The sequence below is a fragment of the Schistocerca americana genome, chromosome 3, assembly GCF_021461395.2.
Source record: "Schistocerca americana isolate TAMUIC-IGC-003095 chromosome 3, iqSchAmer2.1, whole genome shotgun sequence".
NCBI lineage: Eukaryota > Metazoa > Arthropoda > Insecta > Orthoptera > Acrididae > Schistocerca > Schistocerca americana.
In genome coordinates this window covers 516,495,064-516,518,520 of record NC_060121.1, presented here as the reverse complement: position 1 = coordinate 516,518,520, position 23,457 = coordinate 516,495,064, and the positions used below count along the sequence as shown (strand labels likewise).

At 43.0% G+C, this 23,457-nt stretch overlaps 1 protein-coding gene across 1 annotated transcript in view; it reads right to left on the bottom strand.

Annotated features, from left to right (window-relative positions):
* Positions 1-23,457, bottom strand: part of LOC124607474 (proliferation marker protein Ki-67-like) — an 81,804-nt gene that overhangs the window by 32,242 nt on the left and 26,105 nt on the right. Inside the window, exons 4-8 of the mRNA XM_047139831.1 lie at positions 18,066-18,127; positions 17,072-17,185; positions 14,665-15,165; positions 13,604-14,582; positions 12,611-12,780 (exon numbers count right to left, since the gene is read on the bottom strand). Of these exons, the coding sequence (XP_046995787.1) occupies positions 12,611-12,780; positions 13,604-14,582; positions 14,665-15,165; positions 17,072-17,185; positions 18,066-18,127 (1,826 nt within the window). The remainder of the gene's footprint in view (positions 1-12,610; positions 12,781-13,603; positions 14,583-14,664; positions 15,166-17,071; positions 17,186-18,065; positions 18,128-23,457) is intronic.

Genomic DNA, 23,457 nt, shown 5'->3' with positions numbered 1-23,457 from the left:
ATTCTGTCGTAGATACGATGTGCTTAGGCGGTGGTGAATATGCGCTTGCATCTCAAGAACTTCGGTGTAGCACATTCATCTCGGCACCGTGACAGGAAGGCGAGAGAGGACATCAGTCGCGCTTTCTTCTTCCGTCGTTGGTCAAGGCGTCGGTACTATCTGCAAATCTCCTCCCCATAGAGGCGTAATACAAAACTGATAAGGCTTTCGTGGCCACTTGTTGACAAACTGCCTATTGGCTTCTGTCTCGGGTTCTTCAGCCGACGTTCATCTAATGATTTTTCTGACGTGATGAGTAAGCATTTGACAGACTGGTCACAGATTGTAAGAGTTTTTGACATCTGATCCTCAGTAGTGGGATGCAAGTTTCCACAAACAGATTGTCTTTAGTGTTCATACAGAAAGCTACAGGTGCCAACCGCATATCACTGTAGTGGACAGCAGAAAACAAAGTACTAATAGTGCTGTAAGCAACATATCCAGTCCAGATGGTATAAAAATCTAAACTTTGTAGACTCACAGAGGAACCATGCTGGCTGTGCACCAGGAGATACTGCTGAGAAATCTGAGGGTATTAACTTTTCTCATGCAATTTACCTTGAGTTGGCATCCACAGAGTAACCACATTATCTTACTGTCAAATAAGAGGCCTAGGAATTTGAAAGTTTCAACAACTTCAAGTAACTGGTTACCAATTTATATTTCTGGGTGGGAGTGCATAGTTCTGAGTCTACACAAATGCACACCCTGCGTTTTCATGGGAAAAAACTAATACTGATGTTTCAAGGTCTGCTGATGTACTTTTGGTATGGGCCAATGATGTTTAGTTTTAACACATGCAAAGATGATCAACATGTGATGATTGTGTGACTGCAGTCACGATACTATTGATTCTGATGGCGAAGAGGGTTACACTCAAAACTGATCCCTGGTTGGTTGGTTGGTGGGATTGAATGGACCAGACTGCTATGGTCATCGGTCCCTTTTTACAAAACTTCAAACACCCACACAGAATAAAAACGAACAATGGAGATAACAGACGATACAGGACAAGACAGACTCAGACAGAGACCAGACAAAAGGAATTAAAATATCATAGTGTGTGACACTGGTTGGCCGATCATAGAGCCAAAAAAGGAAAAGCCAACCACCTAGAAACACTAAAAAAAAAGTCTAAAATCATAGGCCACAGGCCAGAATAAAAGACACACTCAGATTAAGTGATAAAAGCCCCCTGCACAAATAAAACGCAAAACTAAGCCTGCCATGGCAGTGCCATCTGTTAAAAGGGCAGGGAGCGTATCAGGCAGTGCAAACGTCTGCCTAAGCACAGCTAAAAGGGGACAGGCCAACAAAACGTGGTCCACCGTCAAAGCAGATCCGCAGAGAGACATAGAGGTGGGTCCTCACGGTGCAATAAGTGGCTGTGCGTCATCCGGGTGTGCCCAATGTGCAGCTGCAGAAGACAACGGACTCCTTGTGAAAAACCCACAAGGAGGAGCGCCACGCACCAGTAGCCTCCTTGATGGCCCGAAGTTAGTTTGGGGAAGGTAGGGTGCGCTATTCTTCACCCCAGGTGTGAAGTACATTCTGCCGCAAAACTGCCCTGAGGTCACTCTCCAAAAGCCCAATCGATAAGGCTGGTGCACCTATAGCTTGTTTGGCCAGCAAGCATGTCAACACACTCATTGCCTGGGATGCCGACATGACCAGGGGCCCACAAAAAGACCACAGAGCGGCCGCAACAGGCAGGAGTATGGAGGAACTCCTGAATAGCCATCACCAGACAAGGGCGAGGGAAACACTGGTAGATAGCTCGTAAACTGCTCAGGGAGTCGCTATAACGAAGGAATCACCTGAGCAGGAACAGATATACTCTAGGGCACGAGAGGTGGCGACCAGCTCAGCAGTGAAAACGCTGCAGCCAGGCGGCAATGAGTGTTGTTCGTAATGGTCCCCTAGAGTGAGAGCATAACCGACATGACCAGCAACCATCGAACCGTCAGTGTACACAACGCCAGAGCCCTGATACGTGGCAAGGATGGAAAGAAAGTGGCGACCGAAGACCTCAGGAGGGACAGAGTCCTTTGGAGCCCTGTGCCAATTCGAGCCGAAGGCCTGGGCAGGGCACACACCAGGGGGGTGTACGCAGAGGGTCCCAGAAAAGAGGTGGAAGAGGGAAAACCCCAAGCCTGGGGAGAAGCTCTGACGCGAACTGCAATCTTACAACACGACCGGGGCCGGCATTCTGGGAGATGGACGACAGACTGAGGGAACAGGAGATGATAATTGGGATGCCCAGGAAAGCTACAAACGTGTGTAGCGTAAGTGGCCTGTAAACAATGGCGCCGTAACCGCAGTGGAGGGACACCTGCCTCCACAAGTATGCTGCTCACAGGGCAGGTCCGGAAAGCTCCAGTGGCAAGTTGGATCCCGCTGTGAAGTATTGGGTCCAGCACCCACAATGCAGAATGGGATGCTGAACCATAAGCCAGGCTCCCAAAATCCAGACGGGACTGAATCAACACCTCGTAGAGCCATAAGAGGGTAGACCGGTCAGCACCCCAACTGATGTGGCTCAAGCAATGCGGAGCATTAAGATGCCGCCAACACATCTATTTAAGCTGCTGAATATGAGGGAGCCAAGTCAACCAGGCATCAAAAACCACACCCAAAAACCGATGTGTCTCCACCACAGAAGGAGGTTCGCCGTCAAGAAAGCCGTGGCTCAAGGTGAACAGTGCATCGCCGGCAGAAATGCATAACGCAGGACTTGGCAGCAGAAAACTGGAAGCCATGCGCTACAACCCAAGACTGTGCCTTGCGGATAGCGCCCTGCAGCTGATATTCAGCAGCTGCAATGCCAATGGAGCTATAGTACAGGCAGAAGTCGTCAGCATACATGGAAGCTGAGACAGATGTTCCCACCGCTGCAGCGAGCCCATTAATTGCAATTAAAAACAGGCAGACACTTAAGGCGGGAGGAGGGGGGGGGGGGGGGGGGCGGGAAGGCAGGCTTGCACGCGGAAGGTACGACGTGACAGAGAATTTTCTGTATGAAAATCAGCAGCGGACCCCGAAGACCCCAACCACGAAGCATAGAGAGGATGTGATGTCGCCGTGTCATATTGTCATATCGTATGCCTTCCGCATGTCAAAAAGGACGACGACGAGGTGCCGACGGCAGGCAAAGGCCATACGGATGGCAGACTCCAGGCTCACCAGATTATCGGCGGCAGAGTGGCCCCTTACGGAGCCACAGGGCAAGTGGCTAGGGCACTTTGGAATTCCCACTCACTGAACGGAACATCTTAGGACTCAGCGTGGCGCGTGTGAAATGAAAGGCTCCAACGTTCCAACCGCTCTTTAATGGATTACCCATGGGGTAATTCAAGAGGCGGAACTCTGAGCAAAATGTTCTAAACGGTTGGCAATTGCGTCGGGGTCAGTACAAACTGCTCCATTCATTGAAAGCGCAGGGACACTGACGGGTGTCCGATAGCCATAGTCGCCTAATCTTGTCCCAAACCTGCGATGGAGAGGTATGGAGGCCAATGGTGGAGATTTAGCATTCCCAACATTCCTGCCTGTGTTGGCGAATGATGCGGCGGGCCCGCACACAAATCCGTTTAAAGGCGATGAGGTGTGCTAATTAAGGATGTCGCTTGTGACGCTGGAGCGCCCGCCAGCGATCTTTAATCACCTCGGCAATCTCAGGCGACCACCAAGGCACAGTCCTCCGCCGAGGGGACCCAGAAGAACAGGGAATGGCAGATTCTGCGGCAGTAACGATGCCGGTGGTGACCGAGTGAACCACTACACAAAGGGCGTCATGGAAAAGAGGCTGAATAGTGGCAATGGAGGAGAATAAGTCCCAGTTAGCCCTGTTCATAGGCTATCTGCAAGGGCGCCCAGAAGAGTGATGCTGTGGCAGTGACAGAAAGATCGAAAAGTGGTCACTACCACCCAAGCCGTCATGCACACTCCATTGGACAGACGGTACGAGGCTAGGGCTGCAGATCGAAAGGTCGATGGCTGAGTACGTGCCACACGCCACACTGAAATGTGTGAAGGCACCATCATTTAAAAGGGAAAGGTCAAGCTGTGCCAATACGAGGTGCATTCAAGTTCTAAGGCCTCTGATTTTTTTTCTCTGGACTGGAAAGACATAGAAACATGCTCACTGCTTTAAAATGAGGCCGCGTTCATTGTCAATACGTTCCCGAGATGGCAGCATCGTACGGCAGATGGAATTTTACCGTCAGCGGCGAGAATGAGAACTGTTTTAAATACTTAAAATGGCGACGTTTTCCTTACTTGAACAGCGTGCAATCATTCGTTTTCTGAATTTGCGTGGTGTGAAACCAATTGAAATACATCGACAGTTGAAGGAGACATGTGGTGATTGAGTTATGGATGTGTCGAAAGTGCGTTCGTGGGTGCGACAGTTTAATGAAAACAGAACATCGTTTGACAACAAACCGAAACAACCTCTGGCTCGCACAAGCCGGTCTGACGACATGATCAAGAAAGTGGAGAGAATTGTCTTGGGGGATCGCCGAATGACTGTTGAACAGATCGCCTCCAGAGTTGGCATTTCTGTGGGTTCTGTGCATACAATCCTGCATGAAGACCTGAAAATGCGAAAAGTGTCATCCAGGTGAGTGCCACGAATGCTGACGGATGACCACATGGCAGCCCGTGTGGCATGTTGCCAAGCAATGTTGACGCACAACGACAGCATGAATGGGACTTTCTTTTCGTCGGTTGTGACAATGGACGAGACGTGGATGCCATTTCTCAATCCAGAAACAAAGCGCCAGTCAGCTCAATGGAAGCACACAGATTCACCGCCACAAAAAAATTTCGGGTAACCACCAGTGCTGAAAAAATGATGGTGTCCATGTTCTGGGACAGCGAGGGCGTAATCCTTATCCATTGCGTTCCAAAGGGCACTACGGTAACAGGTGCATCCTACGAAAATGTTTTGAAGAAGAAATTACTTCCTGCACTGCAACAAAAACGTCCGGGAAGGGCTGCGCGTGTGCTGTTTCACCAAGACAACGCACCCGCACATCGAGCTAACATTACGCAACAGTTTCTTCGTGATAACAACTTTGAAGTGATTCCTCATGCTTCCTACTCACCTGACCTGGCTACTAGTGACTTTTGGCTTTTTCCAACAATGAAAGACACTCTCCGTGGCCGCACATTCACCAGCCGTGCTGCTATTGCCTCAGCGATTTTCCAGTGATCAAAACAGACTCCTAAAGAAGCCTTCACCGCTGCCATGGAATCATGGCGTCAGCATTGTGAAAAATGTGTACGTCTGCAGGGCGATTACGTCGAGAAGTAACGCCAGTTTCATCGATTTCGGGTGAGTAGTTAATTAGAAAAAAAAAAAAAAAAAAAAAAAAAAAAAAAAAATCGGAGGCCTTAGAACTTGAATGCACCTCGTACATGCTCAACGATACTGCCTCGGCCTGTTGCCATTGTTCCACCCCACATTGGGTTATGGGCGTTGAAGTTGCCCAGTAACAGAAAAGGTTGCGGCAATTGGGCTATCAGCGAAGTCAGGACATGCTGCGGGACATCACCATCCAGTGGAAGATACAGACTGCACACAGTAACAGCCTGTGGTGTCCACACCCAAACAGCGACAGCCTCTAAAGGTGTTTGTAGAGGGACAGACTCGCTGTGAAGGGAGTGAATGATGTAGATGCAGACACCACCATATACCCTTTATTAAGCTGCCCGGTTCCTATAATAACCCTGATAGCCACGGAGGGCGGGGGTTCACATTGCCGGAAACAGTTTTTTGAGGAGCAATGCAGAGGAAAGGGTGAAGGCTGAGAAGTTGTCGGAGCTCAGCAAGATGGTGGAAGAAACCGCTGCAGTTCCACTGGAGGATGACATTGTCCATGGCTGAAAAAGGCGTGAAGGGACTGGGGAGGCATATTACACGGCTGGGTCACTTGTTGCCACCGACTGAGTACCCACCCGAATGGCATCCATTGCGTCCGAGGGCCCGGCGAGATCGAGGTCCTCAGTGGACGCAAGAATCTCCACCTCATCCTCAGACGCAGAGCTTGTAGGTAGCGGTGGAGTACGTGCCACCGCAGGTGTCATGGTCTTGGGGGTCTTCCATTTCACTTTCTCGTGCTGTTCCTTTGGTTGCCCTTGCTGGTAGGGCTTTTTTGAGTCAGTCTCCCGGACCAAAGAGGATCATGAAGCTCGACGACCAGCGACCTGTGGCTTCTTCAGCCACTGGTGGGTGTGTGCTGTGCTGCTGGTAGGAACCTGGGAAGGGAGGGACCCAAGGGATCCCTTCCGAGCGAGAGAAGCTGAATAAGACTGACGCTTCTCCGGCTTAGAAGTGGGGACCGGTGTCCCCGTTGGGTGAGGGGGTGCTGCTCCCGAGGTAGTTGGTGCAGGAGCGACAGAGAGAAATGGCCCCCACCGTCATGGAGGCAGGTGTGGTTCTCTGGCTCTGACAGCTGATGGTATGAGGTGCAGCTATGGAAACTGTAGCAGGAGTGACAGTGACAGCGTAAGATGACGTCATGCGTACTGGATGAAGTCTTTCAAATTTCCGCTTAGCCTCAGTGTAGGTCAGTTGATCCAGGGTCCTGTATTCCATTATTTTCTGTTCCTTCTGTAGAATCTTACAGTCGAATGAGCAAGGGGGGATAGTGCTCTCCGCAGTTGACACAGATGGGAGGTGGGGCACATGGAGTATTAGGATGGGATGGACAACCACAATCGCGACATATGAGGCTGCAAGCACAGTGGGAAGACATATGGCCAAACTTCCACCACTTGAAGCACCGCATCAGGGGAGGGATATATGACTTGACATCACAACGGTAGACCATCACCTTGACCTTCTCAGGTAATGTGTCACCCTCAAAGGCCAAGATGAAGGCACGTAGTAACTTGATGAGCTCTCAGACCCCGGTGGACGCGCCGGACGAAATGGACACCTCATCGCTCTAAGTTGGCGCGCAGCTCGTCATCGGACTGTAAAAGAAGATCTCTGTGGAAAATAATGCCCTGGACCATATTTAAGCTTTTATGGCGGGTGATAGTAACAGAAACATCCCCCAGCTTCGTACAAGCGAGCAAGGCTCATGACTGGGCAGAGGATGCTGTTTTTATCAAGACTGACCCTGACCGCATTTTGGACAAGCCCTCCACCTCCCCAAACTTGTCCTCTAAATTGCCCACAAAGAACTGATGCTTCACGGACACAAAGGATTCCCTGTCAGCTTTGGTACAGATGAGATACTGGGGTGAATACCTTTCTCTGTCATTCATAGCCTTTTGTTCCTCCCATGGTGTGGCCAGGGAGGGGAACGATTTGGGGTCATACACGTTATCTTTAAAGTGAGCCCTCAAATGGTTAGAGACTGCTGGTGGCTGGTCACCAGCAAGAGATGATTTGCCCCACTTCATTGCATGTCATCCACCCTGATGCCACCTACTCTGACCAAGGGCCCTCCCCACGGGTGCCACCCAGCCATAGCAAGGGCTACCTGGCAGGATGGCCATTGCTGGGAGTCCCGATGCCCCAGGGAGATGGGCATCTACTCCTTGGAATACGTGGGGAGTTAACGGCGCCGGCACCAGTAGAGCGATCCGTGTTGTCAGGGGGCTACAACCAACAAGGTGCATGGCGGAAAGATGGAGGTCAAACCTGAGAGGCCGAAACGTTTGAGACTCCTTTTAGTCGCCTCTTACGACAGGCAGGAATATGGCAGGCCTATTCTTACCCCCTTGATCCCTGAGGGACTGCAGTTTCCTGTACATATTGACTGCACAGGGCTGAATCTATCTGCACCCAAAACAGTTGGAGGGATAGGAAATTCTGGGTAAAAATGGATAAGCGGAGTTGGACGCCACACTTGTACAGAGCAGATGAATGTGTGAGTGTCAAGTGGTATCGTATGCCTTCTTAAAAAAAAAAAGAAAGAAAAACAACAATTTGGTGCTGGTGATGCTCGAAAGTTTGCACACTGCTGATTCCGGAATGCCCTAAACCCATTTTGAAATTGGGGCAAATGCCCTCTGGCTTCCCAGCACGAAACTCAGTTGTTGGCTGATTATTCCTCCAAATAATTTACACAGCCCATTTGTCATAGGTTTCACTGTCAAATAGTCTAAATTTAAGGGTCTCTTCCTGGTTTCAGTATAGGAATAACTTCGTTCTTCCTCCATTGTACAATGTGTTAAGTTTAATAGTGGACTGAGTGTTCACCTGAGCTGTTTCCATTTTCTGCACAATATTTCAAAGTCTGACCAGGCTGTCTTCTTCATGTACTGCAAGTTTTGCTAGTATCTGTACTCACTATCTGACATTGACCAGACTGTGAGCTATTGTTGGTCTCATGTGGCTACTTATAGCCAGATTACATTTCCAATGTTCAATGCGCCCTCTGATGCTCTCATTTTACGGAGTACGCACTGAAACATCATAAAACGCTAAGTCCTTCACCATTTTCCATGGATGTGATGGTTGGTGACATTTTAATAAATTGAGTGAAAGACCTGAAGTGTTATTTAAATCTAATCCTTGACCACTGTTTATCAGATTTTCCAATGTCTTTATTTTGATAGCGACAGTGGATGTGAAGACGACAGTGCAAGTCAGGAATCTCAAACTACTATATATACTGCTGAAGGACCAACAATAGCTCAGAGTCTGATTCCAGGCAACAAGTAAACATAAGAGCAAAACATGCAGTTTATGAAGAAGATGGCTGGGTTGGTTGGGAAATATTGTGCAGAAAATGGAAACGACAGTTCCGCTGAACAACCAGAAGGTCACTATTAATCAATCTCACAGAGAAAACATTAGAGAGAACAACGTGTTACACTGTCATTACTAAGGCAGTTAAGCATTTGATTAAGGATTCTGAGAGGTGTATATGTCTATACCTGGCAAACCACTGTGAGGTGCATGGCAGAAGATATGTCCTATTGTACCAGTTATTAGTTTCTTCTCATTCCATTCATGTATAGAGCACAGAAAGACCACAGACCGAATGAATGCCTCTATGCGTACAGTAATTATTCTAATCTTATCTTTATGATCTCCATGCTAGCGACACATAGGGGTTGCAGCAATTCCTAGAGTAATCATTTAAACCCAGTTCTTTAACTTTGTTAATAGACTGTCTCAGGACAGATTACATTGTCAAGAGTCTTCCAGTTCAGTTCCTTCAGGCTTTCTTGACACTATCCCACAGATTAAACAAACCTGTGACCATTTATGCTGCCTTTCTCTGGTTATGTTCAATATCCCCTGTCAGGCCTATCTGGTACAGGTCCCACACACTTGAGCAATATTTGAGAACCAGTCACACGGGCGATTTGTAAGTTATCTCCTTTGTAAATTGATTGCTCCTCCTCAGTATTCTACCATTAAACCGAAGTCTACCACCTGCTTTCCCTATGACTGAACCTATGTGGTCATTCCATTTCATATGCCTACAAAGTGTTACAGCCAGGTATTTTGTGTGTTAGCAATGAACTTGTTGGCAAACAAGGCAGTTTAAAGTCTGAGCAGATTTAAAATACAGGAGGTTGTTCTCAAGGGCTGCCCTCATGCGTTGTCCTTCCACACGTCCCACAAGTAGCCTTATTAATGGAGTGGGAGGAAGAGTGTCTACCTCTGGGATCTAAAGTATCTTATTACAGGAGGAAAATATGGCCCAACATCACTGCTATGAAATACATCATTAACTTTTGCAGGTAAAATATTTCCACTGAAGACTAGGGCAAAAGCTCGTATCTCCCCATTATCCTTCGTTCCTCTCTGAATGTGACAAAAGAAATGGATTCTACTCCACTCTAGGTAATCAAGATTATTTGTTTTTAGTGTCACATCCTGATGGCAGATGACATCTTTAATCCTATTGAGCTTGTTACGAGGAGAGATGGTAATTAGTACATCCCTGATTTTGTCACAGACCTGAAGTACCTGTGATCAGTTAGCATTCAATGTTTTGATAAACAAAGATCCATTCCTCGACTTCTGTATTGTATTAACTTCTCTGAACCAATCCTCCATATTTCCAACGAAAACAGTTGCTGCACTGTTGCAAAAGGTTCTCCAACAGTTCTTCAGCATACAAAGAACTGGGGTGAACTATCCACCTCTGTATCTCCTTGTCTGACTCGTCTCATGGTGTGACGAACAATTGCAGCACCACATGGTTGTAAGCCTTTGCATTAAAGTCTTGCTTTCTATCAACTGACACAGCTGTGTCGGCATGGCCACTGATATGAGTGACTTTGATCAATTTCACTGCCTATCACCTGCCCCAATGCCCCTTACTCCAATTGGATACTCCCCCTCCGTGTGCGCCACACGGGCACTGCAAAGGCAAAAGCAAGGCTAAGGCTACCTGGCATTTTAGTTGTTGCCCGGAGTCCCAGATTGGACAGGCACCTACTCCCTAGCATACATGGCGATGTTACAGCTCTGCCATCAGCTAACTGGTGCAAAGGATCACAGTGTGCAATGGGTAGATTAAGCATCATGTAAGATACTGTTCCTCAAATGGCCCATACTTCTGTAAAATCTATGAAAGTTAAAGATAAACCCTGAAGGAGACTACAAGTAATTATGCCAAAAGATTCAAAGAAAGACTGAAATGAGCAAAAACTGATGGGTGTTCTAACAATGGTCCTGTCAAACATAAAAGCTTCACTAGGTAAGAAGACACCTAGGAATAACCACGGGTCTACACTAGCCCCTGACACTGAAGGGGGTTTACCGTATTTACTCGAATCTAAGCCGCACTCGAATCAAAGCCGCACCTGAAAAATGAGACTCGAAATCAAGGGGAAAAAAAAGTCCTGAATCTAAGCCACACCTGAAATTTGAGACTCGAAATTCAAGGGGAGAGAAAAGTTTTAGGCCGCACCTTCAAATCGAAACAAAGTTGGTCCATTGTAATACGAGACACAATTTAGATTGAATGAAAGACGATACAGCTACAATAGTTTGGTTCGAGTCGTAAGCTTAGCAGTTCAGCTTTACCAGGTAGCCATTGCTATGCGTCAGGCGCTCTGTCCGTATTTATACGGGTACCCTTCCTTTTTCACGTGCTTCGTCTGGTTTGAATCGATTGCTTATTTTGCTTTGATCTGGTAAGTGCCGTTCTCTTTGTTATAGGTGTTTACGTCACTCTAAGCTGAAAATGCATTACTGTACTGCGTCATGCATTGTTTGTCGCATTCTGATAGTGCGTGTTTACGGCCTGTCGCCGCCTGCGGCATGGCTTGCTTTTGTGCGCGCTACCGCCGCTTACGATTAAAAAAAGAGAGGAATTGTCTCATTAGCGAAACAATGGCAAATGACTGCTACTTGTTACTTACACTGCTGCTTTCTTTGATAATGATCAACAAGAACTAAATAATAGACTGCGTATTATAGAACATGTTCTGAACGAGAGTTAGGCGAAAATTTTTCTCCGATTGAAAATCTTTGCGGCCGCTTCTTTAGTAAATCAAATTCTGCCAGAAATTAGTCATTTTAGATTTAAAAATCTAGTCAGTTGCCGTGCTTCATTTCTGACTATCACTATTAGGCGTAAAAATAATACGAATATAAACAGGACACTATACGTATTTTCTACCGCGTTTGCTGTTGTCTCACTCTCGTTTCGTAGTATATTAGGCAGACAGGATTTAAATGAGATAGCAACAACAGGAAAAATACATGGCAAAATGTTTATATTCGTATTATTCTTATGGTGAAGAGAATACTGCATGTGATTCACATTTCATCAGGTTCCTATTAGCAACAGTCTTGCCAGTCGGATTTTCGTAGTACATTGAAATTCTGCTACTTTCGAAGATGAACAATACGTAATTTGTATTTACTTCGTTGGATAATGTATGAAAATGCAGTGGTCGAAACTCGGGGCGGAGAAAAAAAAAGCTCGTCTTCCACCTTTTTTTATTTATTTATTTATTTATTTACTGACGCAGAGGTTTTGGCGCCAGTATTTATCTCGTTGCCTACACAACATGCCTGTGTAGCGCTACATACATTCGACGGCAGAAGTTAGTTGTGGCGGCACCTACCAACATTTTTCAGAACTTCCGCTTGCTTTGCACTCGATTCTAAGCCGCAGGCGGTTTTTTGGATTACAAAAACCGGAAAAAAAGTGCGGCTTGGATTCGAGTAAATACAGTATATGTGGCTCAGAAGCGTGGACAATAATACAAATTAGAAATGCCTTGGACACATGGAAACACAAAGTAGTGTGGAAGATATACGGAGCTGTACGTGATAACAGTGCTTTGTGAATTGGGACTAATGCAGAACTGCATGAACGGGGTGTGTTATATATGCCATCACCCTGTTTACCGAAAAGTGCACTTCCCCCAGAGAGTGAGTAGAGTAGGTACTACCTAGCTTTTGCGGTAGCTGCCCTGCAACGGGCAAGCAATGCCATTCATGTTACTAACAAGGGGTTGGATGACAGGTTTGTTCAGCATATGCGACACCAATATTTTTTTGAAATCTATGATTTAACAATCAAAACTAATTCATGACAAACTGTATACGCAGTCCATATTTTTTTGCTCCACTCACCTTTCTTGGAGTATGAACCTTGGGTTTCTTGGGCACCTTTCTACGTCGACTTATTGGCACTGATGGTAGCTTGGCAACAATGTTCTTCTTCACTGGAGTTTTCTTCACAACTTCTGAAAAGAGCATTCGAGGCTTATGACACTGAAGCAAAGCTGCCATTTTCTTCTTATCTGCAACAATGTACAAGTTCAATGTAGTTCCTAGAGTACATATACAATGTCATAATGGACTGCTGGTTATTTAACGTAACACTCACTCAAAATTATCAAACATCTGATGGAATGTACATTTAGACACAGTCTCAATGACAATGTCTACAGCTTATTTCTCATTGGGTCTAATGTTAATGACAATCATTCCAGCTCTCCGAGTTTATTTCACTAATGCAAAGTAGTATAACTCATTTAATTCTTTGGTAATGCCACTTGTGCAGCTAAAATATTGGATGTCAAATCTCACCATATAGCGGAGATGCTGAGTTGCAGACCAGCATCTCCGCTATAGTGTCAGTAGAGACTTTCCTTGACATAATTGTTGGATGTCAAATCTGTGATACTTGCTAGTGCCCTAGAATTGCAATTTTGATCTGAGAGTCAAGAAAAATTTGATGGACATATAACCATATAACTATTACTAGAACATGTAAGCCCTGAAAACTACACTTAATAACACTACTAGAAACTTCACATACTATTTGGATATCTGGTATTATTAACTGCCATTACCAGTGACAAGGAAACCTAAAATCTATTTTTTTTAATCATATTTCAAATTGACAGGCAAGCTTTCAAACTAAAATGTATTCTATTACAACTATTCACAATCAGTGTTTCTACCCAAATACTGAACTGAGGAGGTAATTTACAGCAATAAGTTGCCATCATACAAAATTCATAAGTTGCAACTGCACACACTTAAGTCGGCATATACAATCCTTACTACTGTAACAAAAAATTTTCAGAAAATTAATAAAAAACAACATACTATACACACCTGGAGTTTTAGGTGATTTAGCTTTTAGCTTATTAGCAGCAATCTCCGAGAGGTCTACATCAGTCAATCTTCGCTTGGCTGCTTTTGCTGACATTGCCCGAAGGGATTTAAGCTTGCGAGGTGTCTTTGACTGTGATATGGGCGTGGAAGAAAGTTTACTTTTCTTAGGCACAATCATTGAAGCTCTTGCTGACCTAGTGTTTATTTTGTCAGTATTTGCTGAAGGAGTAGAGTTTCTACGGCTACGAGAAAACAATTCCTGACTTTCACGAATGTGCGCAAGCAGCAGTCCAGCTGATTTTCTTTTGGGTCTCTCAGCCACAGCAGATGCAGACGATTTCTGCAATTCTTTTAGCTGTGCCACTTCTCCATTGGAGGGCATCTGATCTGACGAGAATAAATCTGGAGACTGTACTATGGTTGCTGAATTATCTGCAGCAGGAACTTTTTGGCTATACCTTTGTGATCTTTTGCCCAACGATTGTACCTGTGAGAAATCTGGAGTCTCCCCTCCAATAAACATCCCACCTGGTGTAGCATTTGCATATTTAACGCTTGAGGACTCTCCTAAGGTGTCCTTCCTATAGGACTTTCTTGGTGAAGAAACTGCAACTGTTTCCTCTGCAGTAGGAGCCTTTTCTAGAGATGGCACACTGTGAGAGAGTCTTCCAATTTGCACTGATTTTCGCGAGCGAGGGGTGACACTGTAAGATATGCTTGACTTCTTTACACGTGATGTTTTTGACACTGGTGTTTCAACTGAATCGGAAACACTATCACGCATATCCGAGTTAAACGTGTGAGGTGTTTCACAAGCTATTGGTTCTGCACCACCAGATTTTCGCGGATTTGGTGTTACTTTCAGCAGCGATTTTTTAACTGAACTTTTAATACTAGTACGGCGGGAGACATTTACTGAGTGCGGCGTCTTGCTATCCAGTACTGCAGGCTGATAAGAATCCTGGGCACCAATTTTAACCTGAAAACAACAACATATATTAGAAGTATCTGCAGCAGGAACTTTTTGCTGTTTGTGACATTTTACAATGCAATGGCTGTACCTGTGAGACACCTGGAGTCTCCCCTCCAAATAACTTCCCATCTGGTGTAGCATTTGCAGATTTAACACTTGACGAAACTCCTAAGGGGTCCTTCCTGTAGGACCTTCTTGGTGAAGAAACTGCAACTGTTTCCTCTGCATTAGGAGTCTTTTTTAAAGATGGCACACTGTGAGAGAGTCTTCCCATTTGCACTGATTTTCGCGAGCGAGGGGTGACACTGTAAGATATACTTGATCTCTTTACACGTGATGTTTTTGACACTGGTGTTTCCACCAAATCAGAAACACTGCCACTCATAACAGATGTAACAGTGTGAGGTGTTTCAAAAGGAATTGGTTGTACAGTAGAGGCACCACCAGATTTTCTTACATGTGGTGTTACTTTTAGCAGTGATTTTTTCACTGAACTTGTAACACTGGTACGGCGGGTGACATTTACTAAGCGCGGAGTCTTGTCATCTGATACTGCAGACTGATCAGAATCCTGGGGACCAAATTTAACCTGAAAATAACAACAGATATTAGAACAATTTTAACAAATTTACAAACTGGATGACATCCTGACTTGGTTTTGAAACATATGAGTGATGTACCTTATTCCCAACAGTAGTGGGCCTTAGCTGATGGCTCTAAGCACTATGGGACTTAACATCTGAGGTCATCAGTCCCCTAGACTCAGAAACTACTTAAACATATCTAACCTAAGGACATCACACACATCCATGCCCGAGGCAGGATTCGAACCTGCGACCGTAGCAGCAGCGCGGTTCCGGACTAAAGCGCCTAGAACCGCTCGGCCACAACGGCTGGCGTGGGCCTTACCCTCTACTTTATTTCACATCATTTCTTAGCTCAAGATAGAAATCTGGGATATAAATTTGTGCGTGCACTCTGCTATTAGAAGAATATCTGCAATACATAGGTTGAAAGTAAATGATGCAAGTACAGATTCCTGTGGAATTCAATTCTTCAGTTCTTCCTCATCCAGGATAACTTTTGAACTACTTATGACACAGGATATTATTTAGGAGCTGACAGAGTTGAAGAGTCTCTCATTCATAGATGGAACCACAAACAAGGGTGGTAGAGTTTAGACTCTCGCTGTGCGCCTGGCATCACGCACTGTCCTACAACCAATAAGTGTTCAGTAGTGTTCTTAGCACACTGCTGTGAAAGTCATAGTGTGAGAAACATGATCATAGCGAAGTATTTAGTGAATTTTTATTCAATTTGTTACGAGTGTTAATGGCTGCCGGTGGTAAGCAAGAGACATAATCTGCAGAAAACTCTCTTCAACTGCGAAGCCCCTTTATGTACATAACCGAACTGGCGCTTTGAAATGGCAACACTGCAAATGGTTCAAATGGCTCTAAGCACTATGGGATTTAACATCTGAGGTCATCAGTCCCCTAGACTTAGAAACTACTTGAACATATCTAACCTAAGGACATCACACACATCCATGCCCAAGGCAGGATTCGAACCTTCGACTGAAGCGCCTACAACAGCTCGGCCAGAATGGCATAAACACTGCAAACCCCATCCATACTTTGACCTGCATGCAGACCATTGCCATTTGTGAATCTGACTGTAGTAATTTTAGGAGACCCTCTTTCCACAGAATACTGGAAGCTGCAGCAGAAACACGAGCACTATGTACGTTCTCAAATCTCTTTAGTACTGTGTTGATGGCAATGTGATAGGGGATTTTACTACTGTGGCAGAGGTGCACGAGTAAAGATCGTTCACCATACTATGATTGAGCACTCAACAATTTAATAATAGCTATGACAGACTTCAATAAAATACCAGAATGCACAATACATTAGCAGAACTAATTCGAAACCTAGCAATAACTACATTATATATATATTCCTCCATTGCTGAATCACATCGTGCTGCACAAATAAGAGAAAAATTGTAAAGACATGACGACATTTCCCTGACCCAACATCAGACACATTCAGACTGAAACCATTAATACTCATATCAGGCACAATGCAGTCCACAAAACTACTTTCCCCGTTAAACAATATACAACTTCAACAACGGAATGTCACAATATTCTGTGAAGGATGGTCACTACTCACCATATAATGGAGATGCTGCGTTGCAGATAGGCACAACAAAAAGACTGTCAGAAAGCGAGGTTTTGGCCACTACGGCCTTCACTGGAAATAGACAAAACACACGCACAAAACCAGTCTCTGACCGCTGAGGCCAGGTTGTGAGCGGGCTGGTTATGAAGGCCTTGTTGGTTGAAAACTCACCTTCTGTCTTTTTCTTGTGCCTATCTGTGACTCAGCATCTCTGAAACATGGTGAATAGTAGCTATACTTTTCATAAGATTGTTAAAATACAACTTAACAGTTACAACAATTAATACACATAAATAGTTCAAAAAATACCAAGGAAGTACTCCGCCTTCCTTCCACCGTCTTAGCAGGATGCCGGGTGCGACTTGACAAGCTGTTCCCTACTGACCTACGTAGTACCCACGTCCTAAGAGACTGTGATGTTTCCTATAAATTAAGAAGCACATAGTTACTACTAAAAAACAAAAAATATGCTGTCTCATTAAACTTAACAGTGATAAGTAATTAACACAGAATCCATTTATTACAAAAACAACAAAGCATAAAGAAATGCTGCACATGTAAAGAAGCATGGGCACAATAAATGGAACCACAATTTTTATACAGTAAAACTTCATCAAGGCAGAACGCGTATAATTTGGAAATCTGCCCAAACTGTAAAAGTATACACCTTTACATGCCAATTGTTTTTGTATAAAGCAAAATATGTCTAATGCGGCAACGGAATGCAAATTTTGAGACTTAATTAATAACTTATAGTATAATGGGGAAAAGAGCTTATACTGTAGTATAATATACACTAGCACACACGCACATATCCATCAACACATACAGACACAAGCAGATATATATATATACAGCAACTCTAAGATGTTGCTTAAAACACTGATTAATTTATTATAACATTGTACTATTACAAAGACAGTTTGTATTAACTGAGAATGACAAAGGACTGAAGCATTGGAATTAAATTTTGGCACTTTCCACTAGCATACATATGCAACATTTTCTTCATAAAATACAAAAAACAAAGCATTGCCTTACAGACTAAAACAACCTAACAAAAAAATGGTTCAAATGGCTCTGAGCACTATGGGACTCAACTGCTGAGGTCATTAGTCCCCTAGAACTTAGAACTAGTTAAACCTAACTAACCTAAGGACATCACAAACATCCATGCCCGAGGCAGGATTCGAACCTGCGACCGTAGTGGTCTTGCGGTTCCAGACTGCAGCGCCTTTAACCGCACGGCCACTTCGGCCGGCAACAACCTAACAACCTAAGCTCATTTTCAATGTGAACTTACCTGTCTTTCTCTGATCTGTGGTGATACAACAGCCACCAGTCGCTTTGAAGATCCCATATCATCTGTGAATAAAACGAGAACAAGCATTACATTATGAAACTAAGTTCATAATTGAGGGAGTGAGTTTTTATGTCAAATAATAACAAATAATAATTTTGGATTATTTAAAAAAATACATGTAGTGTCAAAGTCTAAAGTAATAAGTATAGTACGAGTCTTAGCCAGGGTGGGGGGGACTATTTTTTTCAATCACTGAGAATTTTTGCTGAGCTTTCATCATGATGTTGAATTTTACTTAGGACAAAACTACATATATACTGCTTAGTCACATTCAACTAATTCCTTTCTGACAATCTATTTTGTTACAAAATCCATCTGACTTCAAAAAACACATCATAAACAACCATGCATCCATCACTCCTATATTACATAGTTGGTATCACCCAATCACAATATTATTGCACTTAAGTTTCCTGTGGCCATTACCGGAATTACGCGGTCACATTACTGTAAGTATACCGGAATTACGCGGTCACATTACTGTAAGCATGTACAGTGGTGACAAACATATCACATTGTGAATGATTTCGAGACCGCTATGCTTGCAGTACCAAGGGGTTCAACGTGTCCTCATTAAATAGCACAATAAGCCAACTCAACACAGTCAACTAACAAACTATCGGGAACCGAATGTCCATTCAATAGTATAAGAGAACACTTTTACCTAAGTACCATATTTTCCACATGAAGAGTAGGTTTCCTCCAAATTCATTATTCAAAAAATACAAGGTTGTTTTATACTTTTACACTAAACTATTGCTGCTGATATAATACTAATGTTCTCAGTTCGGAACACAAATATTTGTGGTAACCAAGATTATAAATCTCACTGCTGCTCATATATGTTCAAATTCAACAAATCTTGTCCCCTCTCATTGGTTAGGTAAAACTAGCATCCCCGGTGATGACTTAAAACAGCGATACCATAGAGAAAGTGTAGATAAAAATTAATGTAAACCAATTCCATCTGTTTATTTTATTTCTCCTTGTATTGTTGAAATTTAAGCAGTCAAAGGCCCCAAGTTCAGAACAGATATAATGTTAACTTTATAGGCAGATTTCTTCATCTCAATTGCCTTCATTTTGATAATTTCTCCAGTAATTGGGAAGTCTTCGCTGTGTTTCCCTTGCATGTACTGAACAATCTGCTGCCTTTTCTACTTTGATCCCTCTGAAGTTTGGTATGTAGAACTGCTGTTCTTTAATTTATCCTCCTCCAGACGTTACCTACAAACATTCACTTTTGAGACAGCAATTTTTTTTTCTTCCCTGCTGTGGCCTTTGTTTCATGTATCACCGCTCACTTAAAATTAGTGCAGTATTGGCCGTGTGAACTAGATGGGAACTGCAAACTCAGACTATGTTTTTCAACTGTCATGAGCAATTTGCATCTATTATTTATAGCTACAACTTACAGTTCTTACAGCACAGACAATAAAAGCACACTAAATGACAATATGGTGTCCTCTTAGCCACCTACAGCATAATTGGCAGAAATCTTACAACAGTACTGTAGGGTCGTGGTAGCTTTAAGGGCCCCAAATGTGAGTAATGGAAACTGCAACATATCGGAAACAAACTACTACATATTTTTGACAAGCAGGAGTATGTAGTCACTGCTCACAAGCTGTGCTATTACGTTCCTGCCTAATAACAATTTGTGACAGCATAGCTTTGCTTTTTAGAAGACTGCACGCATATAAATCTGAGACATTAACTTAATTTCTGTGGCCATGAATATGCACGTTTCATTTTAATGAAATGAATCATCTGTGGTCTACAATGAAAGATTTTTACAATCTGGATTGCTTTATACATTAAAAACTGTTTGTTACAAAAGCTGCTGATTTCACTTATGGAATTTTATGTCAGATTTTCACTCACACCAGAAAATGCCATTTGCTTACACTTTTTGAGACACTCCTTTGTTTTTGCACTGTTGATTCCAGCCTACAACCACACTGCTTTGTGGTACTGCACTGTGTTGTGTTTCACATAAAAAGGTATAGTTCTACAAAACAGTGTAGGACTAGGCCAGAATCAACACTGCCAAACAAAGTAATAGCTTGAAAACATGCAAAGCACACTGCATTTCCTGATGTGAGCAAAAATTGGACATAAAATAAACGTCTTTTGTAACCAACTGTTTTCATCATCATGTTGAATTTTACTTGGGACAAAACTACATATATACTGCTTAGTCACATTCAACATCTTCCTTTCTGACAATCCATTTTGTTACAAAAATCCATCTGACTTCAAACACCACATCATGAACAGCCATCACCCCTATTACATAGTTGGTATCACCCGATCACAATATTATTGCACTTAAGTTTCCTGTGGCCATTACTGAAATTACGCGGCGACACTTCACACATTGTAAGTACAGTAGAATGTTTATTATCCAGCCTTTAACTAACCGACTCTTCAGACAATCTGCCCATGTGTCCAACCATCTGTCTGTGCTCCATGCCGAACAGTGCCAGCAGTATCAATTGATTTTACTCATCAAAGCAGGTGTCCTGAGTCATGCTCCTCCCACATGCTCAGCTGACAGACCGCTGTACTGTTAGGCTGTTCTCTTTACTCTACTCTAATCTGCAGTTTTATCTGTATACTTTTTATGTTTATTATTGTATTCCTCTTCATTTTAAAGTTGGAGTGCAGTTTTATACAGTTTACTGACTTGTGATTAAGAAGTATGAGGAATACCGGAAGACTAAAAATGGCTACAAATCTGAAAATGAAATGTTGTGTTCAAAGGTGAGGTACTTACTAAATTAGGAAGAGGTGGTGGTGGTTAGTGTTAAGGTCCCATCGACATTAAGGTCATTAGAGACAACGCAAGAGTGGAATGTGTCAAAGGTTGGGAAGGAGATTGGCCATGCTCTTTCAAAGGAACCATTTCGACATTTGCTTGTGGTAATTTAGGGAAATTATGTATAACTTAAGTCTGAATGACCGGACGTGGGTTTGAAATGTCATCCTCCAGAAAAGTCCAGTGTGTTAACCACTGCACCACCATGCTCTTCCCACTAAATTAGCTTCTGAAATGGATGCTGGAGTGATAACCATAAAAGACTGGAAAAAGAACGAAGAGATCTTTAATTTTTTTTAATTAACTGTAGATGTGAAAATGCTTGAAGAACTAGAAAAGCATTGGGGTGGGGGTGCGGGCGAATCTTGAGCTCTTGGATGACACTGAGTGGGCTTGGTTTTGTTGGGAAATATGTAAAGGAACCCCACTTTCAGGTCCTCTAAACAATAAATAAATAAAATTTTCAATTGAATTGAAAACTGGGAGGTGATGAAGGATGTTCCAAACAAGTGAAGATTGGCTTCACTGGTGGTAAAACTGTCACGGCATTAGGCAAGTTGCTATTTCAGGTGAAAAACTTTCTGCCGATGACGATGCAGGTAGAGCGTTTGTTGAACATTTTGAAAAAATATCTTCAGAAGATAAACTGGTATCTGATCAATCACACAACAGTAACTGAACTATAAAATTCTCCCTCTAAAGTCTCTTGCCTCAAAGAATCAAACAGTCAAAGGCACAGAACTAGCAAAGGAAAGGCCGACCATTGCAACATGCAGCAACACACGTGGTAACCAACAATTGCCCTTGCTTGTAATTGGCGAATCTAAGAAACCAAGACTGTTCAAAAACATAAATACGTCAGCACTTCTTGTTGATTACAAAGCTCTGAGAAGTGCTTGGATGAATGATTTGTTTACAGAATGACTGACCGAGGCATTTTTCTGACACAGCCAGAGATCAAGTCTGAAACCTAAATTCCTAAACACGCTTCGCTGACACAAATGTTGGTACTAACATGAATTGTATTTTTATTAACAATGAAACATGATTTAAAACTTTAAAAGTCATGCTGAGAAGAGAGAAAACATTAAATTCTAATTTTATCTTTACAAGTATCTACAACAACCAACACAATCAAGTTCCTTGAACTGTTAAAACATGAACACTAAACTGCATTCCACGAAAAAGTGGACATACTACATTTAAGTTATCATTGAAGCTAAATCTGAATAATCATCTGTGACCCACATGAAGAAGTCAATATAAAATAAATAACGTCAACTTTGGAGAGGTATTACGTTCGACACAGAAATACAGTGAAAGGTATGTTATGAGGCGTGTTATATAATTTCTTTGAAGTGACTCAGTGATAATATGCCAGACTACAAATCCATAGGTATGAGATTCAATTCTTGGTCAATCTTAAGGGGACCACACCCTGCCTATCTAACCCATGTTAATTTAGGCAAGTATTTGACCCATTTCTGGGGGGGGGGGGGGGGGAGAACTATTTGATGCAGGACCTTAATATTTTTACTGTATGTTACATCATGATAATAGAATAAACTGTACTAAAATCTATTTTATCCATTTTATAGTTTTTAAGAAATACTTTTTTTTAATTTATTAACAAAAAATATTAAGTTTTTCTGCAGACAATATTTTTTGTGAACTTCCTAATGGGGAATATTAATGAATGTAGCACCAGAGGTGGCTTCTTATGTTATGCACAGTCACTGAAAATTTCATTCATTTATCTATGATAGTTTCTGATATAATGGGGCATATGTACTGAAAATTTTAGTTTGCAGGAAATTGACTTCAAACAAAAAACTTTTGAAATTTGTACAGTTAATTAAAACTGTCCTGCTGCATATGATGGCCCACCTTTGGCCTCTAGCAGGTTTTCGAGCTCCTTTTTCACCTTCCTGGATGTTTGTCTTGCTTTCATGGCCATATTAGATGCAGACCTGTCTGCATCGGCTATCCTCCATTTATCACAATGTTGTAGCCCAGTGATCATATTTTCACCAGGATTAATTCTCAGCTTTTTCAGTACCAAACACTTTCTAATATTACCACAATTGAATGTAATAACAGCATCATGAACTCTTAGTTTCATTGTATGCGTGCCTACAAATACGGTTTTAGGAAGGTGGTTCCAAATTGTGCTGTTGAAACATTCATTTGGGTTCTGTGTCTGCCCATGCAGACATTTCCTTAGAAGGTCAGGATGAGCCAAGTCTCTGAAACTAGGTTTAATTGCTGTAATAACAGCAGCAGGAAGAGAACGCTGGTGAGAATAAGATTCTCAAGTTGCCTGAGCCCTATGGTATTTGCACCATGAATTTTCTCCTAATGGACACAATCCATGACATGGCTTATCATCAGTAGAGGACTTACGGAAGAATATGGCCCAAACAGCTCTCTGCATCGCCTCCAGATTTTCTTTATTTTTCCTAATTGCCTGTCCATAGTATACCTGCAAGTTTTCTATTTCAGTTTTAGTTA